At 39.1% G+C, this 25,526-nt stretch overlaps 1 protein-coding gene across 16 annotated transcripts in view; it reads right to left on the reverse strand.

The window, feature by feature from the left end:
• Positions 1–422: 422 nt before the first annotated feature.
• The window catches only part of PEL1 (Eukaryotic release factor 1 (eRF1) family protein), a 76,658-nt gene continuing 51,554 nt past the window's right edge, over positions 423–25,526 (reverse strand). For 4 of the 16 annotated variants that reach the window (XM_088981153.1, XM_088981152.1, XM_088981149.1 and 1 more), the window contains 6 exons: positions 24,897–25,003; positions 9,902–9,974; positions 9,463–9,501; positions 8,570–8,664; positions 1,033–1,139; positions 423–825 (listed from right to left, as the gene is read on the reverse strand). In XM_088981153.1, coding sequence (XP_088837279.1) covers positions 752–825; positions 1,033–1,139; positions 8,570–8,664; positions 9,463–9,501; positions 9,902–9,974; positions 24,897–25,003 — 495 coding nt within the window. In that variant the 3' untranslated portion in view covers positions 423–751. Of the gene's footprint in view, positions 826–1,032; positions 1,140–8,569; positions 8,665–9,462; positions 9,822–9,901; positions 9,975–24,896; positions 25,004–25,526 lie in introns of all 16 variants that reach the window. The other 12 variants (XM_088981155.1, XM_088981154.1, XM_088981151.1 and 9 more) reach the window with 6 other exon arrangements.

A 25,526-nucleotide genomic window follows, 5' to 3' on the forward strand; every position in this document is an offset into this window, starting at 1 on the left:
TAATGTCTCAGTGTCATTTATGATTGAGCTTCTAAAAGGGGAGTAACTCATGCTTACATGCACACTCCAAGAGAAGGGAAATCTTCAATACCAACATAATAGCATAAACACATGAAAAAACCCCAACCCACCTACTAGTTTTAGATCCAACAAACTCGGGACCACCTTCCCAGAGTGAAAGTTTTTCTCCTTTCATGAAGCAACTCCGTAAATAAGGGATCTCTGAGGATCTCCAGATGAGAGTTCTCTCAAAACCCTGCATAAGCTCTGCTACACTAAAACCCTAGCCTCCTCTCCCCTGGTCTTTGCCCTACAGAAAGCTTCCTTGTCGTCTACCATCTTTCAGGTAGACATCCCCGGTGCCCTACGATCTAGACCTACACCGTCCAACGCAAGAAAGTTGTAAACATAAAACAAATAACTTTTCTATTAAGATACATAGAATTGCATGATATCAACTTATCAAATGATCACAAATTCGTCAAGATCACAAACATGTGTGCATAACATACACCGATTCAGAGCTCATTGTATACATTCATAATTAGATTTGATTCTACATTTCCAGCAACCTTCCAAAAACTCCTTTTTCTTAGTGCCGTTGGATTCCATCATAGCCTCCAGGCTCCAGCATTGTTTGCCCCTAATAAATTAAATTAAAAGTATGATATACAGACATGTTGTAACTAATAGAAGGGTACAATTGGACTCCAGCACTGCCTCCAGCATTGTTTATCCTTGGAATGTAATATCACATTTCAATGTCTTCCAGGTCTGGAAGTGGAAAGCGCAAAATGGCTGCAATTCCAGTAAGTTGTGCTAGTTCTGTTGTTCCACATGACAAAGAAAATGAAGCAAAATAAGATTAGTACTCTTTAGAAATATTTAATTTAGAAGAATGGTTTACATGAGATAACTTCTACTTTTGAGTGTTGAAATTAAAGGGTCCAGTTTACCTAATTGAAGAATGTTCTAAATAAACGATAGAAACAATGAAGAGTAATGCAAAGGTTGCAAGAAAACCATCCTTACGTTCTCCAGATACGTGCATAGAAGAGAATATATATGCACTGCCACCTGAATCCTTGACTGAGTCAACCAAATTTACATACTTTTGTCTCATTGCTATGTCAGAATTTCTGGAAGGGAAGACGCATACACACACACATAAAAAATTAAAAAAAAAAAAACATTAGAGGAAACAAGCTAGAAACTGGCATGACATAATAGATTTAAACATAATCTCCTAAATTGAAATAAGTAAACCAGCCAATATCAACATACAATAGAAATACAACTTTGGAGTGTTGGTGGGGGGAAAAGAGTAAAATGAGAAAACATCCATCAAGGAACCAGAAACCTTCACTGCAATTTTTCATAAAGGTTAAAGGATGAAAATTTCTGATTAAACAAGGCAAGATCTATGGTGCATGAATTGCACTATGAAGAAAAAACATGAACCAGTGATAAAATACATGTCACAGCTGACATCTTTAACGTTGTTAAAGTCTTGATGGTAAGAAAACTTTATGAAACATGAACCGATGTAAAGTAACTACGCCATGTGACATCTTTATCGTAATTGGTTGAAACCTTTATTTAAAATGCAGTAAATATTCCTAAATGCACCATAGTTGGGCTCTATTAAAAACAGTAGTAAAGCAGTCTTGTTGACAGGCTGAAAGCCAAACAATGAAAACCTCCAAATGAGACCTTTAACACCCCCCTCTGAACAAGACAAAAAGAGGTTCAAATGATTTGTGGGATTGGGGGAAAAGATGGAGCCATAAAAGGTTCCAAAGTATTGACATGACGGCCATAATTGCTACTCATAGTCTGCCAAAGTAGAATATTCATCTCTTTAACAATGACAAGCACATTAATACTAAAGAAGAAAAACTAGACACAAATGAACAGTGATGAAGACAATGTAGGAATTCAAAGGTTAAATGCAGTATCTGCAAGTGGTTCGTGCACCAACCTGTACAGAAGATTCAGTAGCTAAGATTATGTTTGGATAAGCTTTTGCTTCTACGTTTTACAGAGTACAAAAAAACAAAGTATGTTTTGTGCTTTTGTAGTTTGGTAATTATTGTTGTCAAAACATGCTTTTGAGATTAAAAGCATAAATTAATGTTTGGTTATACCATGTTGCTATGCCACTTTGCTACATGTGACAACAAATTCCATGTGTCACATGACCCATAGTTTTGAACCTCAAACTTGGCATGTATTTTGCCATGTGTCACTAATTTGATAAATGGCATAGATTTTTCCATATTCACAAATTTGACACACATGGCATATATAAATGGGCATCATGGAATATATCACTAATTATGCCACAGGCATATGTTTCACCATACTCACAAATTTGTCACGTGGCATATATTGTGCCACATCATCTATTTATGGGCATCATGTCATATATCTTTCCATGTCAAAACTTTTGCCATGGCATATATTTTGTCATATTCACAAATTCACCACATTGTGACGGTTCAGCCACCATCAGCGCCACCAGCACACCTTCAGCACGCCATCTAAGTGTTTTGGGTTGGGTTCATGTACTCTTTTCGTAAGGGGGGTATGCCAATGGCAATTATGTAAATAGTAGTATGCATGTACAATATTTTGATGTTTCATTCTATCACTCCCCCAAAAGCTTAACGTACTCTTTGAGGGGAGGTAGGTAGTTGAGTGAGCTCATAAGCGTGTAAAGGTTAAGCACGAGATCCCCTCGACACTGTACTGTGTGCTTGTGCTTACCATTGATTAATGCAATACAAGTTGCTTTTTTTCTAATTCGTGTGCACTCTTGTTTCCTTTTGTGTGTTGTTGTTTGCATTTGTAGGCTTTCTCGACCCCAATCGAGTGCCGCACGGGGCCCGGTCGATTAGCCCCGTGACGGTTGGTATCAGAGCCTCGTTGACACTAGCGGTTGTCAACCCCAACGAGTCCATGTCGTGCCCCGCAACAATACCAGCCCGATGAAGAATCGTGACATGCGAGAGGAGATCCAGGAAGGGATCTCACGGGTTTATGATGAGGACGAGCCTAGAGGTAGCTCTCCCAAAGACAAAGGCATCAGCTCAAAGCATAGCAAGCGTGACAAGTTAGTTGACAAGCTTGCGACCATGGACAAGCGCATCATGCGCTGTGAAGCAGTGGTTGGCGAAACTCGTGACCGTGTAGACGAGCTTCAACTCAACCTTGAGATCAACTTCTCTCCTTGGGGGAAGTTTATTCGGCAATGTGGGAGGCATGACATCCTGGAATTCTTCTAGTGCCATTGTAATCGCTGGCGGGATATGCCCAGTTGGTGGGTCAGGCAGGTCGGAGTCCACCAATGTGGCTAGGTAAGTGGTCTCTCCTTTCCGCACTCCATCCTTGAGTTGCAATGCTGAGAGCATCTTGGGGGTGCACGTGGTCTCTGGCACAACTGGAACCATGCAAGGAGCCTGGTCTTCGAATATGCACACTTTGTTGAGGAAGGGCATGGGCACCGCCTTTACTTGAGTTAAGAAGTCCATGCTGAGAACAACCTGAAAATCATCCATGGGCACGACTGAGAGGTCTATCATCCCTTCCCAGTCACCAAGTTGCAAGACCACCCCATGAGCTACACCTTGTATGGCTTTGGCATTAGAGTTCACAGCCTTCAACCATCCGACTTCCTTGGTAGGTGCAAGTTCTACTCGGGATGCCTCCTCCATAGAGATAAAGTTGTGGGTAGCACCTGTATCCACCATGGCTCTTGTGGGCTTACCATTCAAGCGAATGTCTACATACATCAGTCCCTTCGGCTTGAACTTCGATGCTCCTTGCGGGCTCGTCTTCTTCTTCATTGCATTGAGTCTTCATAGAGCCCCCATTCTTGTCTCCCCTGGTTCCTTCTCCTCCTCGCTATGCTCATCATCACTAAGCTTTGCAAGCAAGGCATTGAGCTTCCCCCGACTAGGACAATCCTTAGTCCAATGTTTTCCCTCACAGATGAAGCATGGTGTCGGAGGTGTTCTCTTCACAAACTGGCCACCCCTGTATCCAGAGTCTCCTTCAGGTCTCCTGTAGAACTTAAAAGTGTTGTGTTTACTTGACCCAAAGTCTCCCTTGGGCGCGTAGTAAGGTTTCCTATCACCTCCAATCTATTGCCACGGGGCTGATCGACGGGGCCCCGCGCGGCGCTCGATTGGGGTCGAGAAAGCCTACAAATGCAAGCAACAACACACAAAAGGAAACAAGAGTGCACACAAATTAGACAAAAGGCAACTTGTATTGCATTAATCAGTGGTAAACACAAGCACACAGTGCAGTGTCAAGGGGATCACGTGCTTAACCTTTACACGCTTATGAGTTCACTCGATTACCTACCTCCCCTCAAAGAGTACGTTAAGCTTTTGGGGGAGTGACAGAATGATACATCAAAATACTGTACATGCATACTACTATTTACATAATTGCCATTGGCATACCCCCCTTACAAAAAGAGTACATGGACCCAACCCAAAACACTTAAATGGCGTGCTGAAGGCGTGCTGGTGGCGCTGATGGTGGCTGAACCGTCACAGTTTCCCCCACTCAATTCAATCTTCGTCCTCGAAGATTCTTCCTCAGGTACTCGTCCAACTTCACTACGAACGGAAGCAGGTCTTCTGCAAGCTCCCAGGTGTCTTCTTCTGTAGGTCCCTTCCACTTCACCAGGTACTCCCATTCTGATGTTTGGGAGGATTGGGACAACCTATGGTTGAGGATGGAGTCGAGGGATCGGTTCTTGGGTGGTTGGTAGGATGGGTGTGGGCATTGACTTTGGTTCGGGAGGTATCTTGGATGTCAGCATGGTAGGGTTTAAGTTGGCTTACATGAAAGAGAGGGTGTACTTTTAGCCAGGAAGGTAGTTTGAGTCTGTAGGCTGAAGCTCCTACTTTGGCTAGGATTTCACAAGGTCCCTCATATTTTCTCACAAGCCCAGGGTGTACTCTTTGAAAGAACCTAAGGCAATGGGTATGGAGTTTTACCAAGGCCAGGTCACCTACTTGGAAGTTCTCGGGTCGTCTACCCAAATCGGCCCATTTCTTCATTCTTCTGGAGGCTTTCTCTAGGGAGGCTCGAGTGATGTCAAGGCATTCTTTCCATTCCCTAGTGAAAGTGAAGGCTCAAGGGCTTCTTCCTTGATGGTCGTTGACGATGCTGTGCGGACATCTTGGTAGTTGGTCGATGACGACTTCAAAAGGACTTTGATTGGTGGAGGAGCTCTTCTATGTGTTGACGGAGAACTGTACAATGTCCAACAGTCGAACCCAATTCTTCCGTGTAGCTGATACAAAATGGCGGAGGTACTCTTCGACTATGCTATCAAGTGCGTATAGCCGAAGGAGATGAACACAAAACAGCTTGTGTTACCCGATATGGGTCCTTTGAATTTCGTGTCATGCTCTTCGGGCTCACCAATGCTCCAACCACCTTTTGTACATTGATGAATAGAATATTTCATCCCTACCTAGACCAATTTGTTGTTGTGTATATTGATGATATTGTAATTTACAGTAGAACCTTGGAGGAACATGTTGACCACCTCCGTACTGTTTTCCAAGTCTTGCAGGACAACAACCTGTTTGTTAAGGAGAAATGTTCTTTCGCCACAGAAGAGGTGGCTTTCCTAGGAAATATAATCCAAGCAGGCACAATCAGTATGGATCCAGCTAAAGTCAAGGCCATTCAAGATTGGGCACTGCCCACCAGGGTCACCGAACTTCGCTCCTTCCTTGGCCTCGTGAACTATTATCGAAGATTCATCTCTGGATTCTCAGCACGAGCCACTACCCTCACCAACTTACTGAAAAAGACTAGTATGTGGACCTGGAGTGAATGTTGCCAAACAGCTTTTGATGATTTGAAGAGAGTTGTCTCAGCAGAACCCGTCCTCGACTTGCCTGATCCAAGCAAGCCGTATGAGCTACACACGAATGCTTCTGATTTTTCCATTGGTGGGGTCTTGATGCAAGGACATCCCATCGCCTTTGAAAGTCGCAAATTGAATGATACAAAGAGGAGGTACATTGTGCAAGAGAAGGAGATGACAACCATTGTCCACTGCCTCCGCACATGGCAACACTACCTACTTGGCTCCAAGTTTGTGGTCAAGACTGACAACATAGCTACTAGTTACTTACAATCACAGAAGAAGTTGAGCCCTAAGCAAGCTCGATGGCAAGGTTTCTTAGTAGAGTTTGACATGACTCTAGAGTACAAGCCAGGGCCGATGAACAGGGTTGCTAATGCACTTAGCAGGAAGGCCGAGCTTGCAGCACCATCCACAGGTGAAGGTCCCTCTCAAAGCCAGATCAGACTAGACCTCATTAAGCACATCAAGGACTCCAGAAGGACCCCATTGCTCAGAGCCTATCGACAGCGGCTCGTGAAGGGAAGACTAGGCGGTTTTAGGTTGAAGAAGGCCTTCTTTTGACAAAGGGAAGGCGGATATTTGTACCGAGAGTTGAAGACTTGAGAAAGACTCTCCTACGTGAATGTCATGACAGCTTATGGGCAGGACACCCTGGGTGGCAGCGTACCTTGGCACTTCTACAACATGCCTACTATTGGCCTCATATGGAGCAAGATGTTCAAGAATACACAAGGACATGCCTGATTTGCCAGCAAGACAAGCCCAAGCGTGCCTAGCCTCTTGGACTCCTACAACCTCTTCCAAATCCCTCACAACCTTGGGAGAGTGTTTCCATGGACTTCATCAGCGGTCTTCCTAAAGTGGGAGACTATGCATCCACCATTGTTGTTGTTGATAAATTTTCCAAGTATGCCACTTTCACCCTAGCACCAAAGCACCTTTCAGCTGAAGACACGGCATACCTTTTCTTCAAGCACGTGGTGAAATATTGGGGAGTCCCATAGAACATTGTTAGTGATCGGGATCCCCGATTCACTAGTGCTTTTTGTACAAAGCTATTCAAGCTTCTTGGCTCGAACTTGAACTTCTCCAGCAGCAGCCACCCAGAGTCAGATGGGCAGACAGAGAGAATGAACTCCCTCCTTGAAGAGTACATCCGCCATTTTGTATCAGCTACAAAGAAGAATTGGGTTCGATTGCTGGACATTGCACAATTCTCCGTCAACACATAGAAGAGCTCCTCCACCAATCAAAGTCCTTTTGAAATCATCATCGACCAACTACCAAGATGTCTGCACAGCATCGTCAACGACCATCAAGGAAGAAGCCCTCAAGCCTTCACTTTCACCAGGGAATGGAAAGAATGCCTTGACATCACTCGAGCCTCCCTAGAGAAAGCCTCCAGAAGAATGAAGAAACGGGCCGATTTGGGTAGACGACCCGAGAACTTCCAAGTAGGTGATCTGGCCTTAGTAAAACTCCATACCCATTGCCTTAGGTTCTTTCGAAGAGTACACCCCGAGCTTGTGAGAAAATATGAGGGACCCAGTGAAATCCTAGCCAAAGTAGGAGCTTCAGCCTACAGACTCAAACTACCTTCCTGGCTAAAAGTACACCCTCTCTTTCATGTAAGCCAACTTAAACCCTACCATGCTGACAACCAAGATACCTCCCGAAACCAAAGTCAACGCCCACACCCATCCTACCAACCACCCAAGAACCGACCCCTCGACTCCATCCTCAACCATAGGTTGTCCCAATCCTCCCAAACATCAGAACGGGAGTACCTGGTGAAGTGGAAGGGACCTGCAGAAGAAGACACCCGGGAGCTTGCAGAAGACCTCCTTCCATTCGCAGTGAAGCTAGACAAGTACCTGAGGAAGAATCTTCGAGGACGAAGATTGAATTGAGTGGGGGAGACTGTGACGGTTCAGCCACCATCAGCGCCACCAACATGCCTTCAGCACGCCATCTAAATGCTTTGGGTTGGGTCCATGTACTCTTTTTGTAAGGGGGGTATGCCAATGGCAATTATGTAAATAGTAGTATGCATGTACAGTATTTTGATGTATCATTCTGTCACTCCCCCAAAAGCTTAACGTACTCTTTGAAGGGAGGTAGGTAGCCGAGTGAGCTCATAAGCGTGTAAAGGTTAAGCACGAGATCCCCTCGACACTGTACTGTGTGCTTGTGCTTACCATTGATTAATGCAATACAAGTTGCCTTTTGTCTAATTCGTGTGCACTCTTGTTTCCTTTTGTGTGTTGTTGTTTGCATTTGTAGGCTTTCTCGACCCCAATCGAGCGCCGTACGGGGCCCCGTCGATTAGCCCCGTGACAACATGGCATATGTTATGCCAGGTGACATAAATTCCATGTTACACATGGCATACATTTATGGGCATCATGACCTATAGTTGTGCCATGTGTTGCAAATCTTACCAATGTGACATATATACATTTGCACCTTATGTGTTGTAGTGAAAAACACATTTAGCCCAAATGTGCTTTCGAAGCACAAAGTAGAAAAAATATGATTTTGTGCTTTTTGTTGCACAAGTTTTTCTCCTTTGGGTGTTTTTGCTTTGAAAAACATGGTATCAACTCCAAAGCATATTTTCTGCTCCCGAAGCACAAATCTTATCCAAGCATAACCTAAATTAAGTACCTGAAGAGATCATCTGTGATTAGAAGTGTTTGAATAGCCATATGCTCATGTGCAACCTCAACATGCTTTGGCCCATAGCATGCTCGAGCTGGATCCTAAACAATAAAATCAAAATTCAAGTCTGAGAACAAAATGTAGTAAAATGCCAAAATAAAATAAAAATGACTATGAATTTAAGATCATAATAAAACCAAAGAACATATCTAACCCAAAAAATAAAATAAATAGAAAACTATTGAATTAAAATAGAGTAAGATGTCATTGTGAAATGAAGATCAAAGCAGGAAATATTTACTACAATGAACGTTACCATGAAAATTGTGCAAAATGTGTAAGCCCTTTAAATTCAAGCCTAGCAAGAAAACCCCAAGACATGTAATAACAACAACAGGAATAACTCAGCCAAATTTTCCATTCAACCAAGAAAAATTTACTACAGCTCCAAAAGTTTCTTTCTTATCTGTAGTGGACTGTGGAACTTAGCTGTGGCTAATGGAACAAATAGGCAAGAATCACCAGCCGGAGAAGCTGGACACCTGAACATGAGCACTATGAGGTTAACTGCAAGCCATGAATGAGGAGCATCCATAGCCCATTGACAGACTCATCTGGGGGCCCAACAAAGGGTCAGTGATGAGTGAAACTGCACTGCTTCCCTAAAGAATTAGAAAAGCTAGCTTTTTTGTTTTTAGTTTGATCATTAGCTAAGCTAGCTAAATATGTATAGTTCGTGGAGCTGAGGTAATATTAAAAACCATTGAACCATGATTCACATGATAGATTTGAATACAGAAACCTCAAACCAAAAACATTTTTCAAACTCTTTATGATTGCTCAGAATATCAATCATGCATATTTTAAGAAAAAAATATATCTGAAGGGTAGAAACTGACATTTGAGAGCATGCTAAAGAAATCCTTGAGAACCCGCACCTGACATATAACATAAAAATTAATATTTACTTAAAGAATATTAATTTGCAAGGGAAAAGAACTAATATGGCAAGGACAAAATTAACCTCCTTGTAAAGATTCTCAGGTTTAAAAAAATCTAGACAAGGAAAACTATCAAAAGGAAAATACTGTATAAGACAAGTACAGAAACTTAGCTGATACTTTAGCTAAACAAGGGGTCAATAGGAAACATCTCTTTTGGACTGTAGTATAATGTATACAGTTGGAGAGATAGGTGAATCCAGCCTATACCATGGCCTTCATAAACAAGGGGTCAATAGGAAACATTCTCTTTTAACCTTCATAAAATTCACAGTTCCCAATCAGGATAAAAGAAAAAAAAAAGAAAAAACTAATCATATTGGTTTTTCTCTACTACCTCTTGTGCTGCTTTCGTGTCTTTTATCAAATTCATGACATTTGGTGCATCCAGAACCTCCCTCAAGCTATGTCTGTACCAAAAGGTGATATTGAACGTCAATAAAAGTTTGTCCTGAATTATATGATATCAAGATAAATAAAAAAATCAAGGACTGTAGCTTTGAAGAGATTATCAAGAAAAAGTTAAAACCTATTATTGTGAATTTGGGGTTAGATAATTGATTTTAAAAAATAATCAAGGACTGTGGCTTCAAAATTCAGTATGTCTAAATGCAAACAATTCTTTATGGTTGTGATAGAAACCGAAATAAATGAAAGAAGATGGTGTAAACCATAGTTGTTGAGGTGCCTAAGTGAGCCTAGGCAACCAAGGGGGCACCCAGGTGCCTAGGTGATGGAATCTGAAAGTATAAAATCAAAAGATCCCTAGCCCTCTTAAGCAACTTTATTAGTTTTTTATACTAACCAACATACCTGTATACTGCCTATTAGCAATAAAATAATACAAATAAGTAACTAAGTATACATTTCATATAAAAACATAAAATGCCATCATATATATATCATTTAAATATATTAACTTCAATGCTAAATAACCTGTTTCAGGCCAACAAAAAAGGGCGAATGCAGCAAAACAAAAAGAGAATAAGCCCCTGTTTCATTCCCAAAAAACATTTATTAAGAAAAGTAAGAAAATAAAAATATAGGAGTAAGAGGACAGCTTTGAACTGTGTTTAAGGGGGCGGAGACCCTGTTTCAGGCCAATAGAAAGGGAGAATGCAGTGAAAAGGAGACAGAAAAATAAAGGGGCAGAACCCTGTTTTGTTCCAAAAACAAGCATTATTATAAAATAGTGCAAAAATTACAGGAGAAACTTAGAAAGTTGAGAAGAAGGGGGTGGAGCCCCTGTTTCATTCCCAAAAGTATTTAAGAAAAAGTAAGAAAATAAAATACAAGAGTAACAGGATGATTTGGAGGAGGTGGAGGGGGAAGCAGAGCCCCTGTTTCGCCCCAAAAATATTTCCTAAAAAAGGTAAGAAAAAAATATAGGAGCACAGAACGACTCAGACCATTTAAGAAGAAGAAGAAACTTACCTGGAGGTCCTGGACGACTTCGACAGAAACAATGGAAACTTCTCAGTCCTCAGTCTTATCTTCTCAGTCTCAGTTCAGAACTCAAACCCAAAGAAACTTGAATTCGGATTTGGTCCTCACAAAGCTGTCCCCACACCATCCTCAAAGCCCCTTGCAGCTGTACATTGGGAATATCTCTCCATGAATAAAAACATACAAGTACGGAGATATTCCCAATGCACGGCTGCAAGGGGCTGTGAGGACAGACTGAGGACTATTCTTTGAGGACCAAATCCGAGTTTAAGAAACCTTCGTAGCTTTAATAAAAAAATTTCAACATACAACAGGGTGTATTCTAATAAAATAAAGCCAACCAATAAAATGATATAATATATATAGGCTTTCAGAAAATAATGATATAATATGTATATGGGTGAGTGCCTAATATGAAAACCATCTTGGCATTGGGTGAAGCAACCTTTAAAAATTGCCTAGTCGCCTAGCCGTCGCCTTGACATCTATGGTGTAAACAGAGAAGAATATACAAGATTTGACATGGTTTGGCATTTTGTGCCTACAACTATGAAAGGTCCCTGCAAAATTCACTATCTGCATTCAACTGATGACAGTCCTAGAGAACAACCTAGCTTTTACATCATGAAATTAAGACTTTCAAGGTTCCCTATTCTGTTTAGAACTAAGAGTAAACAAGGTATCTCATGTACCAAAAATACCTCAATATGGACAAATACAAACAAATTTCATATACCTTTTGGATTTTTCTGTTATTTTAGTTTTTAACTCATCCCTTTAATACAAGACACCTTTTATCACTTACATAACCAGTGATTTGTTCATAAGGACTGAAAACTAGAATACCACTTCTTTGGATAATGGATACCAGTCAAGGATTATCATATGTGCATAGAACTGTTCACTTCCATTTTGCTAGCTATAAGTGGCCATACCTCACTAAGAATGATCAGGGTTACAGAGAAGAAAATGAGAAAAAGATCAAACAGATCATAAACAAACTTTTTTTTTTCTATATTGCACTAGTACAGTCCCAAGAATTTAACCACTTGAGGCCAAAAGGCAACTGTGGAAGGGGACTAGGTAGTACTGATCGGATGGCTCTTGCACTTGACCAGATTGCCCTGGAGACAATTATTATTACATTAGAGAGGGTTGGTTTTTGGCTTTTAAATTGAAGATCCTGTTTCTTCTTTGGACTTTTTTCTACTTTGGTGGATCATCAATTATAAGTATCATCTTATTAATGTACAATGGGAATGACCATTTCAGAAAATCAATGTACAAGTACAACAGCCAAGGCTGACATGTTTAAAATCTATATACATACTATCAACTTGTTACAAATCAACTACCAGCTGAGTCCTCCATATTGGCTGATATGAGTGTCAACCTGAATGGGTAGTTCAGATTTGAAGCCAATGCCTTTGCTTCTCTTAGCAAGAATCCGACAGTTCATGGGCACTGTTAGCCAGTTACCACTTTCCTATCTCCCTCAAGAATCAATTCATTCCAATCCAAGGTGTGCTCTCACCTAGGGCTGTCAACGGGTCGAGTCTGGGTTGGGACATGGTGGTGCCAGTCCTAAACCGATTATTAATTGGGGCAAAATAACAGACCCAGAATCATCCCAGTTAATAGTCAGGTCTATTGGGTCCAGACCCGATTACATTGAAATTTATATTTATTTAGTTAAATAATAACTTAAATTTTTAAAATTTGATAATATAACCTTAATAAAATGATAGAAAAATACTAATTTATTTTAATTTATTTATATTTTAATAAATTAAACATTTTTATTATCTTATATATTATCTATCAAATTTACCATTTCAAACATAAATTATGATAAAATTATAAGAAAATCTTATATATTTAATAAAATAATCAGTTCTGGGTCTGAATCAGTTCAGGACAGGCAAGAATCAGAACCAACCCAATTATTAATCACGACAAAATCGTGGAACCAGAACTGTTATAATCAGTTCAGTAAGCTTGGGCCTGTCAGGTAGACCCAATCCATTGACAACCCTACTCTCACCTTAAGCCTCAGACAAGAGCAAGAAGTTCAGCCATCACTTACATACATTTTTTTATTGATACCCTCAATAATGTTTCTTCACCTTCTGGTCCTGGGAAACTTAGTATGATTCTGGCACCATGACCTCTAAATGCTCCACCTACACCTGACTGGTCTGGATTTCTAAGGCAGCTTGATGGAAGACCACTCTAAACCCCTGAAGAATTATTCTAGAAAGAAGACCTTACAAAAGCTCCTGATATGTCATGATAATTGTACCTGCAATTTGCACTGAATTGGACACCAGGGGTATTTTTGTCATTGTACAATTTTCTGTGGGTCCTCTGATGATAAGGTCTGGCTTATCTGGTTATATATTGGTTTATTTTAAAGTTTCAGAGTCATTGAATAAGTAGTTCGAGAGCTATTAAGTCTTCTTTGAATTGAGGAGGATAGTGGTAATTTAGTAAGCTTCTATTTTTGTTATACACACGCACACACATGGTGTTTTATAAAAGAATTATAAAGTTTATTTAAGTTCCTACAGCTTATGCTACCTATGGTGAATGATTCCCATGCCCTAGAGTGATTCCAGAAACCCTAGGAGTGATTCCTAGGATTTTCTTCTTTCTCTCTTTCATCTCTTGTCTTCCCTCTTGAGGTTTTGAGCTCAGCCACTAACAGCAATCAAAGACAAAGCCCATTCATTCATAGTTCTACTTCAGTTGGTATTAGAGCCTAGGGTCCAGGTGGCTTGCTGTCAAGGAAGAGATATGAAAGGAAGATTGAATAAACAAGCTAAAGAAGAGCTACTGATTGCACTTTGCAATTGAGTAAACACCTTAGAAGCTCAAGCTAAAGCTCTAACAGAAGAAATAGAAGAAAATACACAAATGACAGCTGAAGATAAAGCCCTCTTATAATGATAATGTAGCCACCTCATAACAGCATAGAGCTCTTGTAAAGCCTGCTCAAGCTCTTTAGCCCCAAATGTACTTTTAATGAGACATATGAGAGATTGGTTGAATAATCCAAATATGAGGTTGTTGACTACAGGGATGAATTACTAATACAATCAAGGTGGGATGAAAAGGGAAAATTTATTTTCTCATTTTGGTATTCCAGTGTTTGATTGATGAGAAGGGAAATTTACAACTATTTCCTCTCTTCATCGTAGGCTGTGCCGCTTATATCTCTGCAACTCGGTTCCAAACCAGCAGTGGTGGTTTCTTCGGCAAGAATAGCAATGAAGGTCATGAAAGAAGACGATTTCTCAAGGAGATTTTTCAATTGATCAAGATATCTCTCCTCTTTTTCCTCCTCTCCCTCTTTCTTTTTTTTTCTTCTTCTTCTTCATCTTTTTCTTCGCTTGCCTCTGGTCTGCTACTTGAACCAGAGGCAAGCGACTATTTTGAGTGCACCTCCACCGTACCTCCGACGTCATCGACAAGTTGACGACGATCTAACGACACCACTACTATTTCAGTGCACCTCCACCGGACCTCTGATGTCGACGATGATCTGATGACACCGCTACTATTTCAGTGCTGACGACAAACTGACAACAATCTGACGATGATCTTTTTTTGCGTGTGGTTTCCTTTCTCACTGGGGTCGCACCGTTTTAGTGTGACCCAATGTTCTAAGTTTTGGGTAACCCCGTCTCACTGTTTCTCGTTCCGTCTCACAAAACAAACGAATGAAAATGGGAATCTAAAGAGAATTTTCTCATTTTCTCTTCTCAATCGCACCAACCAAACAGACTATAAAGGAATACTTTGACTAGTATGAAGTTAACCAGCCAATGCTAAGGTCTGGTGTGAAAGGTATTCATCCCTAGGTTAGAGAAGGACAAAAAATGTAGAGTAGTAAGAAATGATCTAAGCCCTAATAATTTAACAGAGGATATGGCTTTAAATAGAATGGGTTGGCAAAACAAGATTCATGTAGCCGATCCCATATAATTGGAATAAAGAATAAAGCATGGATGATAATGATGATGGTGATGATGTGATATTTCAAAACACACGAAAGTACAAAACTGCTCCCCCCCCCCCCCCCCCAGTAGGCAGTAAGAAACAAGTTGCATAACACAAGCCCAGGCCCATTAAGCACTAAATAAGAAAGATATAACAAGAACATTACAGCCCAGCCCATATGACTTGCATCCCACAACTCTCCCCTTCAAGCTGAGCATAGATATCTACCGTGCTCAGCTTGCACAACAACTCCTTAAATCTAGCAGCAAACAATCCTTTGGTGAAGACACCAGCCAACTGTTTCCCTGAAGGAATATACAGAATAAATAGGTCTATATATACAAGTTTTTCTCTAATAAAATGCTTGTCAATCTCAATATATTTGGCCCTTTTGTGCTGAACTAGATTGTTAGCAATATTTATGGCTGTCTGAATATCACAATAAAGCTTCAAGGGACCAAAAATTTCCATTCCTAACTCAAGCGAGATCCAAATCCACACTGGATCTAGCAAAAACTATTTGCTTTTTGCTTCTTCAAGTAACTAAATTACCACCAAAAATGGTACAATACCCAATTGTAGATCTCTTGTCTCCTATAGACCCTGCCCAATACATATCAGAGTATGCCTCAACTTCAAGTCTATCATGTTTCTTCAATGTGAAACTCTGGGAGCATGCATAAATTGACTCATAATATGCACAACATATGCAATATCTGTCCTAGTGAGAGAGAGAGAGAGATAAAGAAGCTTGCCCACTAGTCGTTGATATCTCTCCTTATCATTGTTTAACTCCACATTCCCCTCCTATAGCCTACAGTTCTGCTCAATAAGAGTATCAGTGGGTCTACTCCCAAGTTTCCCTGTTTCTTTTAAAAAATCCAAGGGATACTTCCTTTGGCATGTATAAATTCCCTTGCTAGATCTTGTTACTTCAATTTCAAGGAAATATCTTAGAGGGCCCAAGTCCATGATTTCAAATTCTGAGGCTAAGAAGGATTACATTCTGGATTCCTTTTTATTAACTCCCTTGCCTCGATTACCTTCAGCTTCACCTATTGATGTGCCTAAAGATGTTCTTGAAGATAAGATGATTTCTACAACAAGTGGAGGTTACCAAAAGTTTCTTGTGAAGGCATAAACTTATTAGACTGTAAGCCTGCCTTATAGAACAGAGAGTAATTTCAAATTCCCAGTCATCAACCAATTATAGTAAGTCTTTCCTTTATTCTCTTGTAGCATAGTGTGATCAGCACTACTTTCTGGATTCCTTTTTATCTCCCTTGCCTAGATTGCCTTCAGCTTCACCTATTGATGTGCCTAAGATGTTCTTGAAGATAAGTTGATTTCTACAACAATTGGAGGTTACCAAAAGTTTCTTGTGAAGTAGAGGAATAAGCCTCTACCAGAATGAGCATGGATTACAATCATTACATCTATAGAATTATAGTGACTCAACCCTGATCTCTATAAGCAATACCATGCATTTAACTCATAAAGAGGACTTCATCCAAGCCAAAGAGATAATTGAGATCACTCTAGACCCTTGAATACTTATTCTAGAAGGAAGAAGGCCTTATAACAGGTCCAGATATGGCATGATAATAGTACAAGGGATTTGGACTGAATTGGACACCAGGGGTATTTTTGTCATTTTACATTTTTTTTGCGGAGTCCAATGATAGGGTCTGTTTTTCTAGTTACAGTTGGAGTGTGTTTAAAGTTTCAGTCACTAAACAAGTAATTTAAGAGCTATTATGTCTTCTTTCAATTAACTATAGTGGTGGTAAAATAGGAAGATTCTATTTCTTGAGTTTCTATTTGTCATCAACAGTCTATAAATATGTATGGACATTTTAAACAAGAATAAATTAAGTTGAGTTCCTACGGCTTATGCTAACTATGGTGAATGATTCAAGGGAACCCTAGGAGTGATGTCAGTGGACCGGGCTATGGTCCAATCTGACCCAATCCAATTTAAACAGTCCAGATCAGATCGGTCCAAATTTTAATGGACAGAGGGTCCAGTCTGATTCATTTAATTTCAAATGGATTGGATTGGACCCCATCTAATCTATAAAAATTACAAAATATAGCATAGAATACAAAAAAAAAAAAAAAAAAACTGAAACATAAAAATAAAAAACATAAAAACTATTGAAAAAATAATAGAAATTACAAAAATTAGAAGTTAGAGAGAGGAGGGAGGAAGAGCAAAACAGAGAGGGGGGAGAGAGAGAGAGAGAGAGAGAGAGAGAGAGAGACTTGTCATTGAATGAAATGGCTTTAAAACAGTGACTGAAATCCCACCAGTATATTGCAATGGCAGAAGACAGGGAAGAAAAAGAATAACAGAGAAAGATGAAAAAAGGAAAAGAAAAGAGGGAGGAGAGAGAGAGAGAGAGACTTACTGTTGAACTAAATGACTTTGAAATGATTACTGTAATTCCATTGGTATATTGCAACAACAAAGGAGAGGGAAGTAAAAAATAAGAGAGAAAGAAGATAGAGGAGAAAAAAGAGGAAGGAGGTTCAAGAGAGAGGCTTGATATAATCAGTATTCTCTCTCTCTCTTCTATTATCTTCCCTTTCAAGGTTTTGAGCTCATCCACCAAAAGCAATCAAAGACAAGCCATTCATTCATCAGTTTTACATCACAGTTTTTGTTATAGTTAAATTTTAGTTTTCTAGCCTCAGAAAGAAAGTTCAAGTTCTGAAAAGAGAAGTCATGATGATGTAGTTGCAGATCCAAGAAAAGGATCTACAACTACATCCTTAACCTCCTCAACTGCAGTAACTTCTAGGACCAAGGAGTCATCATTCAACCATGAAGGATTAGTAGGAAGAACAGGATCCTCAATTTCAGTGATCTATTCATTATCTTCCACCAATTGTGATGTTAATATAGGAGCAATTGCCCTTTGTAGAGAGGAGGGGTAGTTTTGTCTTTGTACTCTATTGTATAATATTAGTGGTGTACACTAAACAATACTGTACTTTATTGTAATTTATTTCCCTTGTAAGGGCAGTCTTGTACTTTTACTCTTTTTTAATATAAAGTTCTGTTTTCTGGATTGGGTCGACTGATTGAGACCAACCAAACATCTCTCTTGTCTCTTCATCTTCTTCTCTTCTTCTTCTTGCTTAGGTTAACATGGTACCAAAGTGGGATACTCTGATTTTCTTCCTTGATCTCTTGGCTATCATATCAGAATACATATTGTTCACAGAGGTTATCTATTTGATCAACCCTAAATCAGATTTCTCTGTTCAGCACAACCAGCAGGAGAGTTTTCATTAGAACTATTGTGACACATCAGATCAAGGTGAAACTTTATTGGTAGTGTCACCTGATTCAGATTTTCTCTCTCTAGAAGCCACATCAGTTTTGGTGCAGTCCTGAATAGTTCTGATCTTCTCTTCTGGGCAGCAGCAGGGCTTATTTCCTTTTGTTTTTTTGGACTGTGATTTCAGTTTCTCTTCTTTTCTGCGGTTTGGACAGCATTCCTCAACTTCAGAGGTCTTCTCAATTATGCACTATGGAAGTGTACTCATCTCTGTTTGCAAATTATGGGCCCAAGAAAAGTGAAATCATTTCAGTTAAGTTTGGACTGTGAAATCATTCCAGTATTTTGTTGAAGGGGATGTGGGGCAATATTGATGGCTCTACAATCATAACCAATGCTAGTGATGCAAAGGCACTGAAACAATGGAAGATTGAGAATGCACAAGTTATCTCTTGGATCCTAGGTCCAGTCACTGTTGATGTTGCTATTCCTATGAAAGAACTTAAGACTACACATGATATGTTTGACTACCTTGAGAAAGCCTATCAGCAGTCCAATATATCCAGACAATATTAGATAGAGTTTGACATATTTTCTTATGCACAGGGAGAGAAAAGGATTCAAGAGTACTATGCTGATTTGTAAATCAATGGACTGAATATGAGTTGGTTCACTTGGGGGATTCATCCACAAACTGTTGTGTTAAGGAAATGAAAAAAAACATTTTGATAGGAGAAAAGGTATGCATTTTTTAATGCACCTTCATCTTGACTATGAGATTATATGGTCAGACATTCTTAGTAGGAAGGCATACAAAATCTGGATATTAATCTTAGTGAGCTATTGAGAGAGGAAACCCGCTTCATACTCAGTCCTCTCTTGATGGTAAGAAAGAGCATGGTTTAGATGCAACTTTTCTGGCTACCAAGCAAAAAGGGAAGAAAGATTTCTCAAAGACACAAAGTTATGACTGCAAGGACTTTGGTCATGATAGATCTCATTGCAAGAAAAAGAACTTTTCTACCTACTACAAGCAATTGGGTCATATTATTTTGTATCATCGGATGTCTCATATTCCACCACTTCAACTGCCAAGGCAGATTCTCCCAGTTCACTAACTGAAGATAAGATCCATCAACTTATGTCATCTGCTATTTCTTTTGCTTTTCAGCTATTGGTCTGTCTGGTAAGTCTACTTATGTTCTTCCCCATCTCATATATGGATCATTGAATCTGGAGCCTCAAACCATATAACTAGGGCTTCCTTTGGTCAGTCCCCTAAACCATATTCCTTTGATAATCACATTGCTACTGCTAATGGTGAAACTCTTTCTATTTGTAGTTGTGTTTATCTACTTCCAATTCATCTTCCCAAAAACTTTCATTGTTCCAAAATTGACTACTAACTTGATCTTTGTTAGCCAAATTGTTGATGATTGTAACAATGTTTTCTTCTCCCATGATGGTTGTTTTATCCAAGACCAGCGCACTAAGGAGCTGAAGGGGAAGAGGCATAGGATTGAAATATTATTTTCTTTAGAATTTGGGGACAAGAGTTCTACTTTGGCTTCTTGTTTGCTATCTACTACTCTTAGTTTATCTTCTAATTCTTGTAATAATGTGTGGCATTTATGTCATAGACAACTAGGCCACACTCATGCAAAGAACTTGGATTTTATGTTTGCTTCTAGCTCTTTACCTATTAATGCTTCTTCATTTAAGAACGTTGATAAATCTTGTTTGACTTGTTGCTTTAGTAAAATCCATTTTTTGCCTTTTCCATCTTCTTTAGAGCATGCATTTGTTCCATTTCATAATATTCACAGTGATGGTTGGTCGTCTCCTGTTATTTCATGCTTGGGTTATAGATATTTTGTGTTCTTTACTGATGATTGCACATGGAATAAATGGGTTTACTTCCATCAAAAGAAATCTAAAGTGTTTCCCACATTCAAAAACTTTCATGCCATGGTACCGAATCAGTTTAAAAGTACCATAAAGATCTTATGATCTGATTCAGGGGAAAAGTATTTTGATGGAGAGCATGGTGAATTTCAAGCCCACCTTCACAGCATGGCATTCTGTCCCAGAGATCTTGCCCAAGCACCTTTCAACAAAACAAGGTGGCTGAGCACAAGAACTGTCACATTGCTAGTACAACGGGAGCCCTTTTACATCATTCCCATGTCTCTATTACTTTCTAGGTGGAGGCAACTAGTACAGCTATGTACTTATTACTTTCTAGGTGGAGGCGACTAGTACAGCCATGTCTCTTATGTACAGCTATGTCTCTATTCCCATGTCTCCATTTCAGGCACTTTTTCATCATTCACCCAACTTGTCCATGCTTGTATTTGCTTTGTTCATCTCCATTTCTTGTGTTTGCTATGCTCACCTTCCTGCTTTGTTATGATCCCAAAGTCCATTGTCTTTGCATATCTCGAATTGTCATTTTTCTTGAAAATATCTCTTTCTTTGAGCATGTTGTTAATTTACACGCACCATCTTACATCAATTTGGCTCTGTGGTTGATCTTCCTCCTCTTAGTCCTTAACAGTTGCAAGTTAATTACAAGAAGCGTTCAGTTTCTTCCACACTTGTGCTCCCTCCATCTTTAGCACTAGAGCCTAAGCATCATCCTTCCCCTACTACTGTAAGTTCTCATTCCATTGACTTACCTCCTTTTGTTCCCTTATGTCATTCCACCTGTATTTCTCATTCTCTTGACTGTTATGGTTTCCTTCCCAACCATAGCTCTCTGTCTGTTGTGTTGTCCTCTGCAGACATTCTAAAGTCTTATCACCAAGTCATGGCTGTTAAGCATTGGAAAGATGCTGTGGATGCAAAAACTCAAGTCTTACTAGAAAATAACACTTGAGGTCTTGTTTCTCCTCCTCCAAATGCCTTCATCATTGGTAGTAGATGGGTTTATTCAATGAAACTCAAACCTAATGGCACCCTAGATAGATAAAAGATGGTCTGGTTGCATAAGGGTATGAGCAAGAGTGTAGCATTAACTATGATGAAACCTTTGCTCTTGTGGCCAAGATGATTACAATTTGTCAGCTCTTGGCTATCACTGTTATTAGACAATGGATTATACATCGGATGGATGTCAAAAATGCTTTTCTGCATCAACACTTGTAAGAGACTATATATAAAGCCCCCTAGGTACTGTGATGATTCCCGCTTGGAAACGTAAATTGAAAAAAATCTCTTTATGGGCTCAAACAAGCTCCACAGGCTTGGTTTGAACATTTCTGTTAGTTGTTCTGGAAGTTGGATTTTAGCCGAGGTCTTCTGATTTTCTCTCTTTACCCTCAAGCGGGCCCAAGGGTTGACACTTCTTTTGGTATATGTTGATGATATCCTAATCACTGGGGATGATGCAAATGGGACTGATAAACTGAAAGTCCTTCTCAACTGCTCCTTCAAAATGAAATGCAAGAAAAGCAAGAAACAACAGACAATGTCCAAGTCATCCACTAAAGCATAGTATTGAGGAATGTTCTCTGTACGTAGTGAAATTGTTGGGCTCAAAGCTCTACTACGTGATATGGACATTGATCATTCACCATCCATCCCTCTTTTTGCTATGAACATACCAAAACATAATGAAGTGGATTGTCGTTTTCTCAGAGATCTTCTTGCTAGCTATATTTCTCTTCCCTACGTTTCTTCTAACCTGCAGCTCGCAGATCTATTCGCCAAATCTATGTCTCAATCCAGGTATATGTTTCTTATTGACAAACTAATGTTTGTTCCCAAGAATCAGTTTGAAAGGGAGTGTAGAGAGGGATAGTTTTGTCTTTATACTCTTATATAATATTAGTTTAGTGTGTACACTAGACAACATTGTACTTTATCGTAATTTATTTTCACTAGTAAGGACAGCCTTTTACTTTTACTCTTATTAATATAAAGTTCTGTTTTTTGGGTTGGGTCGACTGATTGAGACCAACCAAACATCCCACTTGTCTCTTCACCTTCTTCTCTTCTACTTACATAGGTTAACACCCTTCACATGTTTCTTTCCCTCAACCTCATGTTGTACATGACAATAACTAAAGCATTCAACTTTTATCGCTCTAGTTTGTTTCTCTTTTTTGTATGTATCTAATATAAGTACAATTTTTTTATTATTAAAAACCATTAAACAGCATAACTATCATAGAAAACATAAAAGGTAAATAAAGAAATAGATAATAGGGAAAATCTATGATGCGGGAAAGACAAGGTATCAAAAGAGTTTTGACCAATCAAAACCCACCCATGAATTTTGATAAATAACACATGATTGGCTAGCACATTTATGATACGAGTTGGTTGGTAAAAAAAATTTCAGATATCATATCTTTCTGATATCATAGTCGAACCCTAGATAATTACCTACTTAAAAGTGCTCCAATTTCTTTCACAACGAGAAGCAATACATGTAACCTATAAGCCTCAAAACCCAAATGAAAAATTTGTCAACTCTAGAGTTTGGATCCCAAACTATGCCCACCTACTAGCTAGAATATCACAAGACAGTCACGCACATTAGTGAAGCTCTAAAACTTCTATAAAAATAATTATGTATACTGGTTTTTAAAATTTGAAAAATAAATAAACCACTTACCAGGACTTAGCCTCTTCCTAGTATCAATTGCCATATCACAGCCAAAGTCTCCTAATTGTTTGCCATACATATCTAATTGACAATCTGCTAAGGCGCGTTCATGCCTGTCAAGGATCATGATCTTCATGTACTCAAATAATCCTTCCCTTCACTTCTCGGTCATCTGAAAAGTTTGGCTCGTATCTTGGTTGTGGACTTGTGGGTTTAGATAGTAGCCTGTTGTATGAAGGGGAACATGAAGTTGAGGTGCCCATCTTTCATCACTCTTATTGCAAATGGCATGCACTTCCTCTTAAATCCACCACATGCAAATGCCGTTTGTTCCTTGGTTGAATCCATCATTTCACAAAAATATGGCATTAAAGGTCTCACTTCAGAATCAAGTTCTCTCAACATTACAACAATTGGCAACGTGGTCTTCACAAGATGCTTACTCCAATGACTCATTCCAATTTTGAGAAGCAAACATTAATTGAAAAGGCTGTTTCTGTTTATAGATGCTTTGTAATGTCAAATAAGCTAATGGCAAATCATGTAACTGTTGAGCATAGAAGCTCTAGATTTTTTGTCAAGTTCCTCATTAAGCTTAAAGCCCATCCATGCCAATAAATAAATTTTGTGATCTGCTTTGCCTTCTCAATAGTTTCACTGTACATTTTCGTCTTTCCATATGAATCCAGCATAAAATCAATGTGATGTGCAGCATACGGAGTCCAATACAATTTAGTCCTCTTCTCCATTTCTCACAATGTTGCTCAGGTCAAGAGCATATATGAGAATAAGATCTTGCATATTTTAAAGGCTCATGTGCTTCCCCCTAAATCCAGATTTATACCACCTCATCAAGAAGGAATGTTGCTTGGTATAAGAGGATATAGAAACCTCCTGTAATTTGGTTTGGGGCTTTGTGTTTGAATGTGGGGATGATGTGAAATCTATGCATATCTGAGACCAAGGATCCATGGTTTTGGAAAGTTGAGACGCTGAATATTTTGGTAAGACAATTTCTACAGTACCAAAAGATATGGTACCTGAAAACTTTAATCAATCAGAAGCCCATGTGAATTTGAATGGATACCAGTAGATTGGTTACCAATTGGATGATACTATGATACCAGTTGATTGCTCATCAGTTTTCTATACCTATTCAATACCATAGTCAAACTCTTATGGTAAATATGTATGCTGGTAAAGTCAGATGTGCATTTTGGTGAGTCACATGTGAGTCAAGTCATGGGCATGTATCAAACGTGCAAGTACATCAAAGGTAGGGTATGCATGCAACACTGCCTATAGATATTAGTAAAAACACATATGGGGTGACAAGATGTTTTCCTTGTTGAAGGATATCACAGGTGCTAATTTTCAGGTGAACCACCCACCAAAAAATAAAAAAATAAAAAAATAAAAAAAAACTCTACTTTGGGGGGAATTGGCCCCTACTTTCAGGTGAACTACCCACAATGAACAAGATATTCTAGATTTGTGGCAGTTACTGCACTCTAGGAAAGATGAGTGCTTCTTAAATGATATAGCTCAACTCAGTCTTATTCCCATTTCTTTGGAATTATCTGTGCAAATCCTTTCCTGCCATTGTGCTCCATCAAAAGACATGTTTTCTCAAATGATAATAGGAAATGCTAAATAATTTGGAAATCAGAAATAAAATTTGACAAGGAATACTAAAAATAGTTGCATTATAATTATAGGTTCTTTTCAAACACCATGTTACTTATTTGGCTCTCAGTTACCAAAATTCAACTTTCACACACAAGATATTTAATTTGCAATTGAGTCATTCCATTTAGTAAAATCAGAAAATAGATCAAACTGTAGAAGGTGCATTCAAATTTATTATATCTGCACCACTAACCTCCATCTTAAGTTTTTAACAACACTATAGTATTTCAGTTCAAAATAAGTATACCAAAATTAGGAGCTGTTAACACCAAAATGAAAAATGCACATAACCATACTTGTAACCGGAGGTGGTATGCGCAAGAAGTATATGTGACTTGTTCTCAATGATTGGCCTTAACTGTCTCCTTTCTGCCTCAAGTAGTAAGTATTGATGAAACTGATCCTGAAGCTCACAAAAGCATGAAACTTGTAAAAGATAAACAATCCAACAAAAAAAATACACTGCTTTCGATACTTATTATTTTACATTTGACAAGACTGTGTGCAACATATAATTTACATTGCAATAGGTAAGTCAATTATGATGCAACTCAGCTACTAAAAAACACTTCAACATATAAAATTTATTCAACCAGATAATATTTTTACATAAATACATACCTATAATATACAGTGACTTATCAATCATATTATGGCCCATCCTCTTTATCGGGGGCAGAGTTCCCAAGGTGGAGATCAGTATACAAGGTTAAAAAGCAGACATCAAAGCAAGGTTACAAATAACAACTCCATTCACTATTTAGATCAGAGAAAGGAAGGAAATAGAGGAAGGACAGGTAGGTCTGGATTGGTAAGTTTGAGGAAAAAGTGGCAGGCACAAACCTTGTCAAGCCTTTGGTGATCATTAACCTGACAGCGTCTCCTACCCTCTGCACCGAAGCATGGAGAGGGATGTCAGTAAACCA

Source organism: Nelumbo lutea, chromosome 3 (genome assembly GCF_056320005.1).
Source record: "Nelumbo lutea isolate HS-2025 chromosome 3, American lotus-T2T, whole genome shotgun sequence".
Classification (NCBI taxonomy): domain Eukaryota; kingdom Viridiplantae; phylum Streptophyta; class Magnoliopsida; order Proteales; family Nelumbonaceae; genus Nelumbo; species Nelumbo lutea.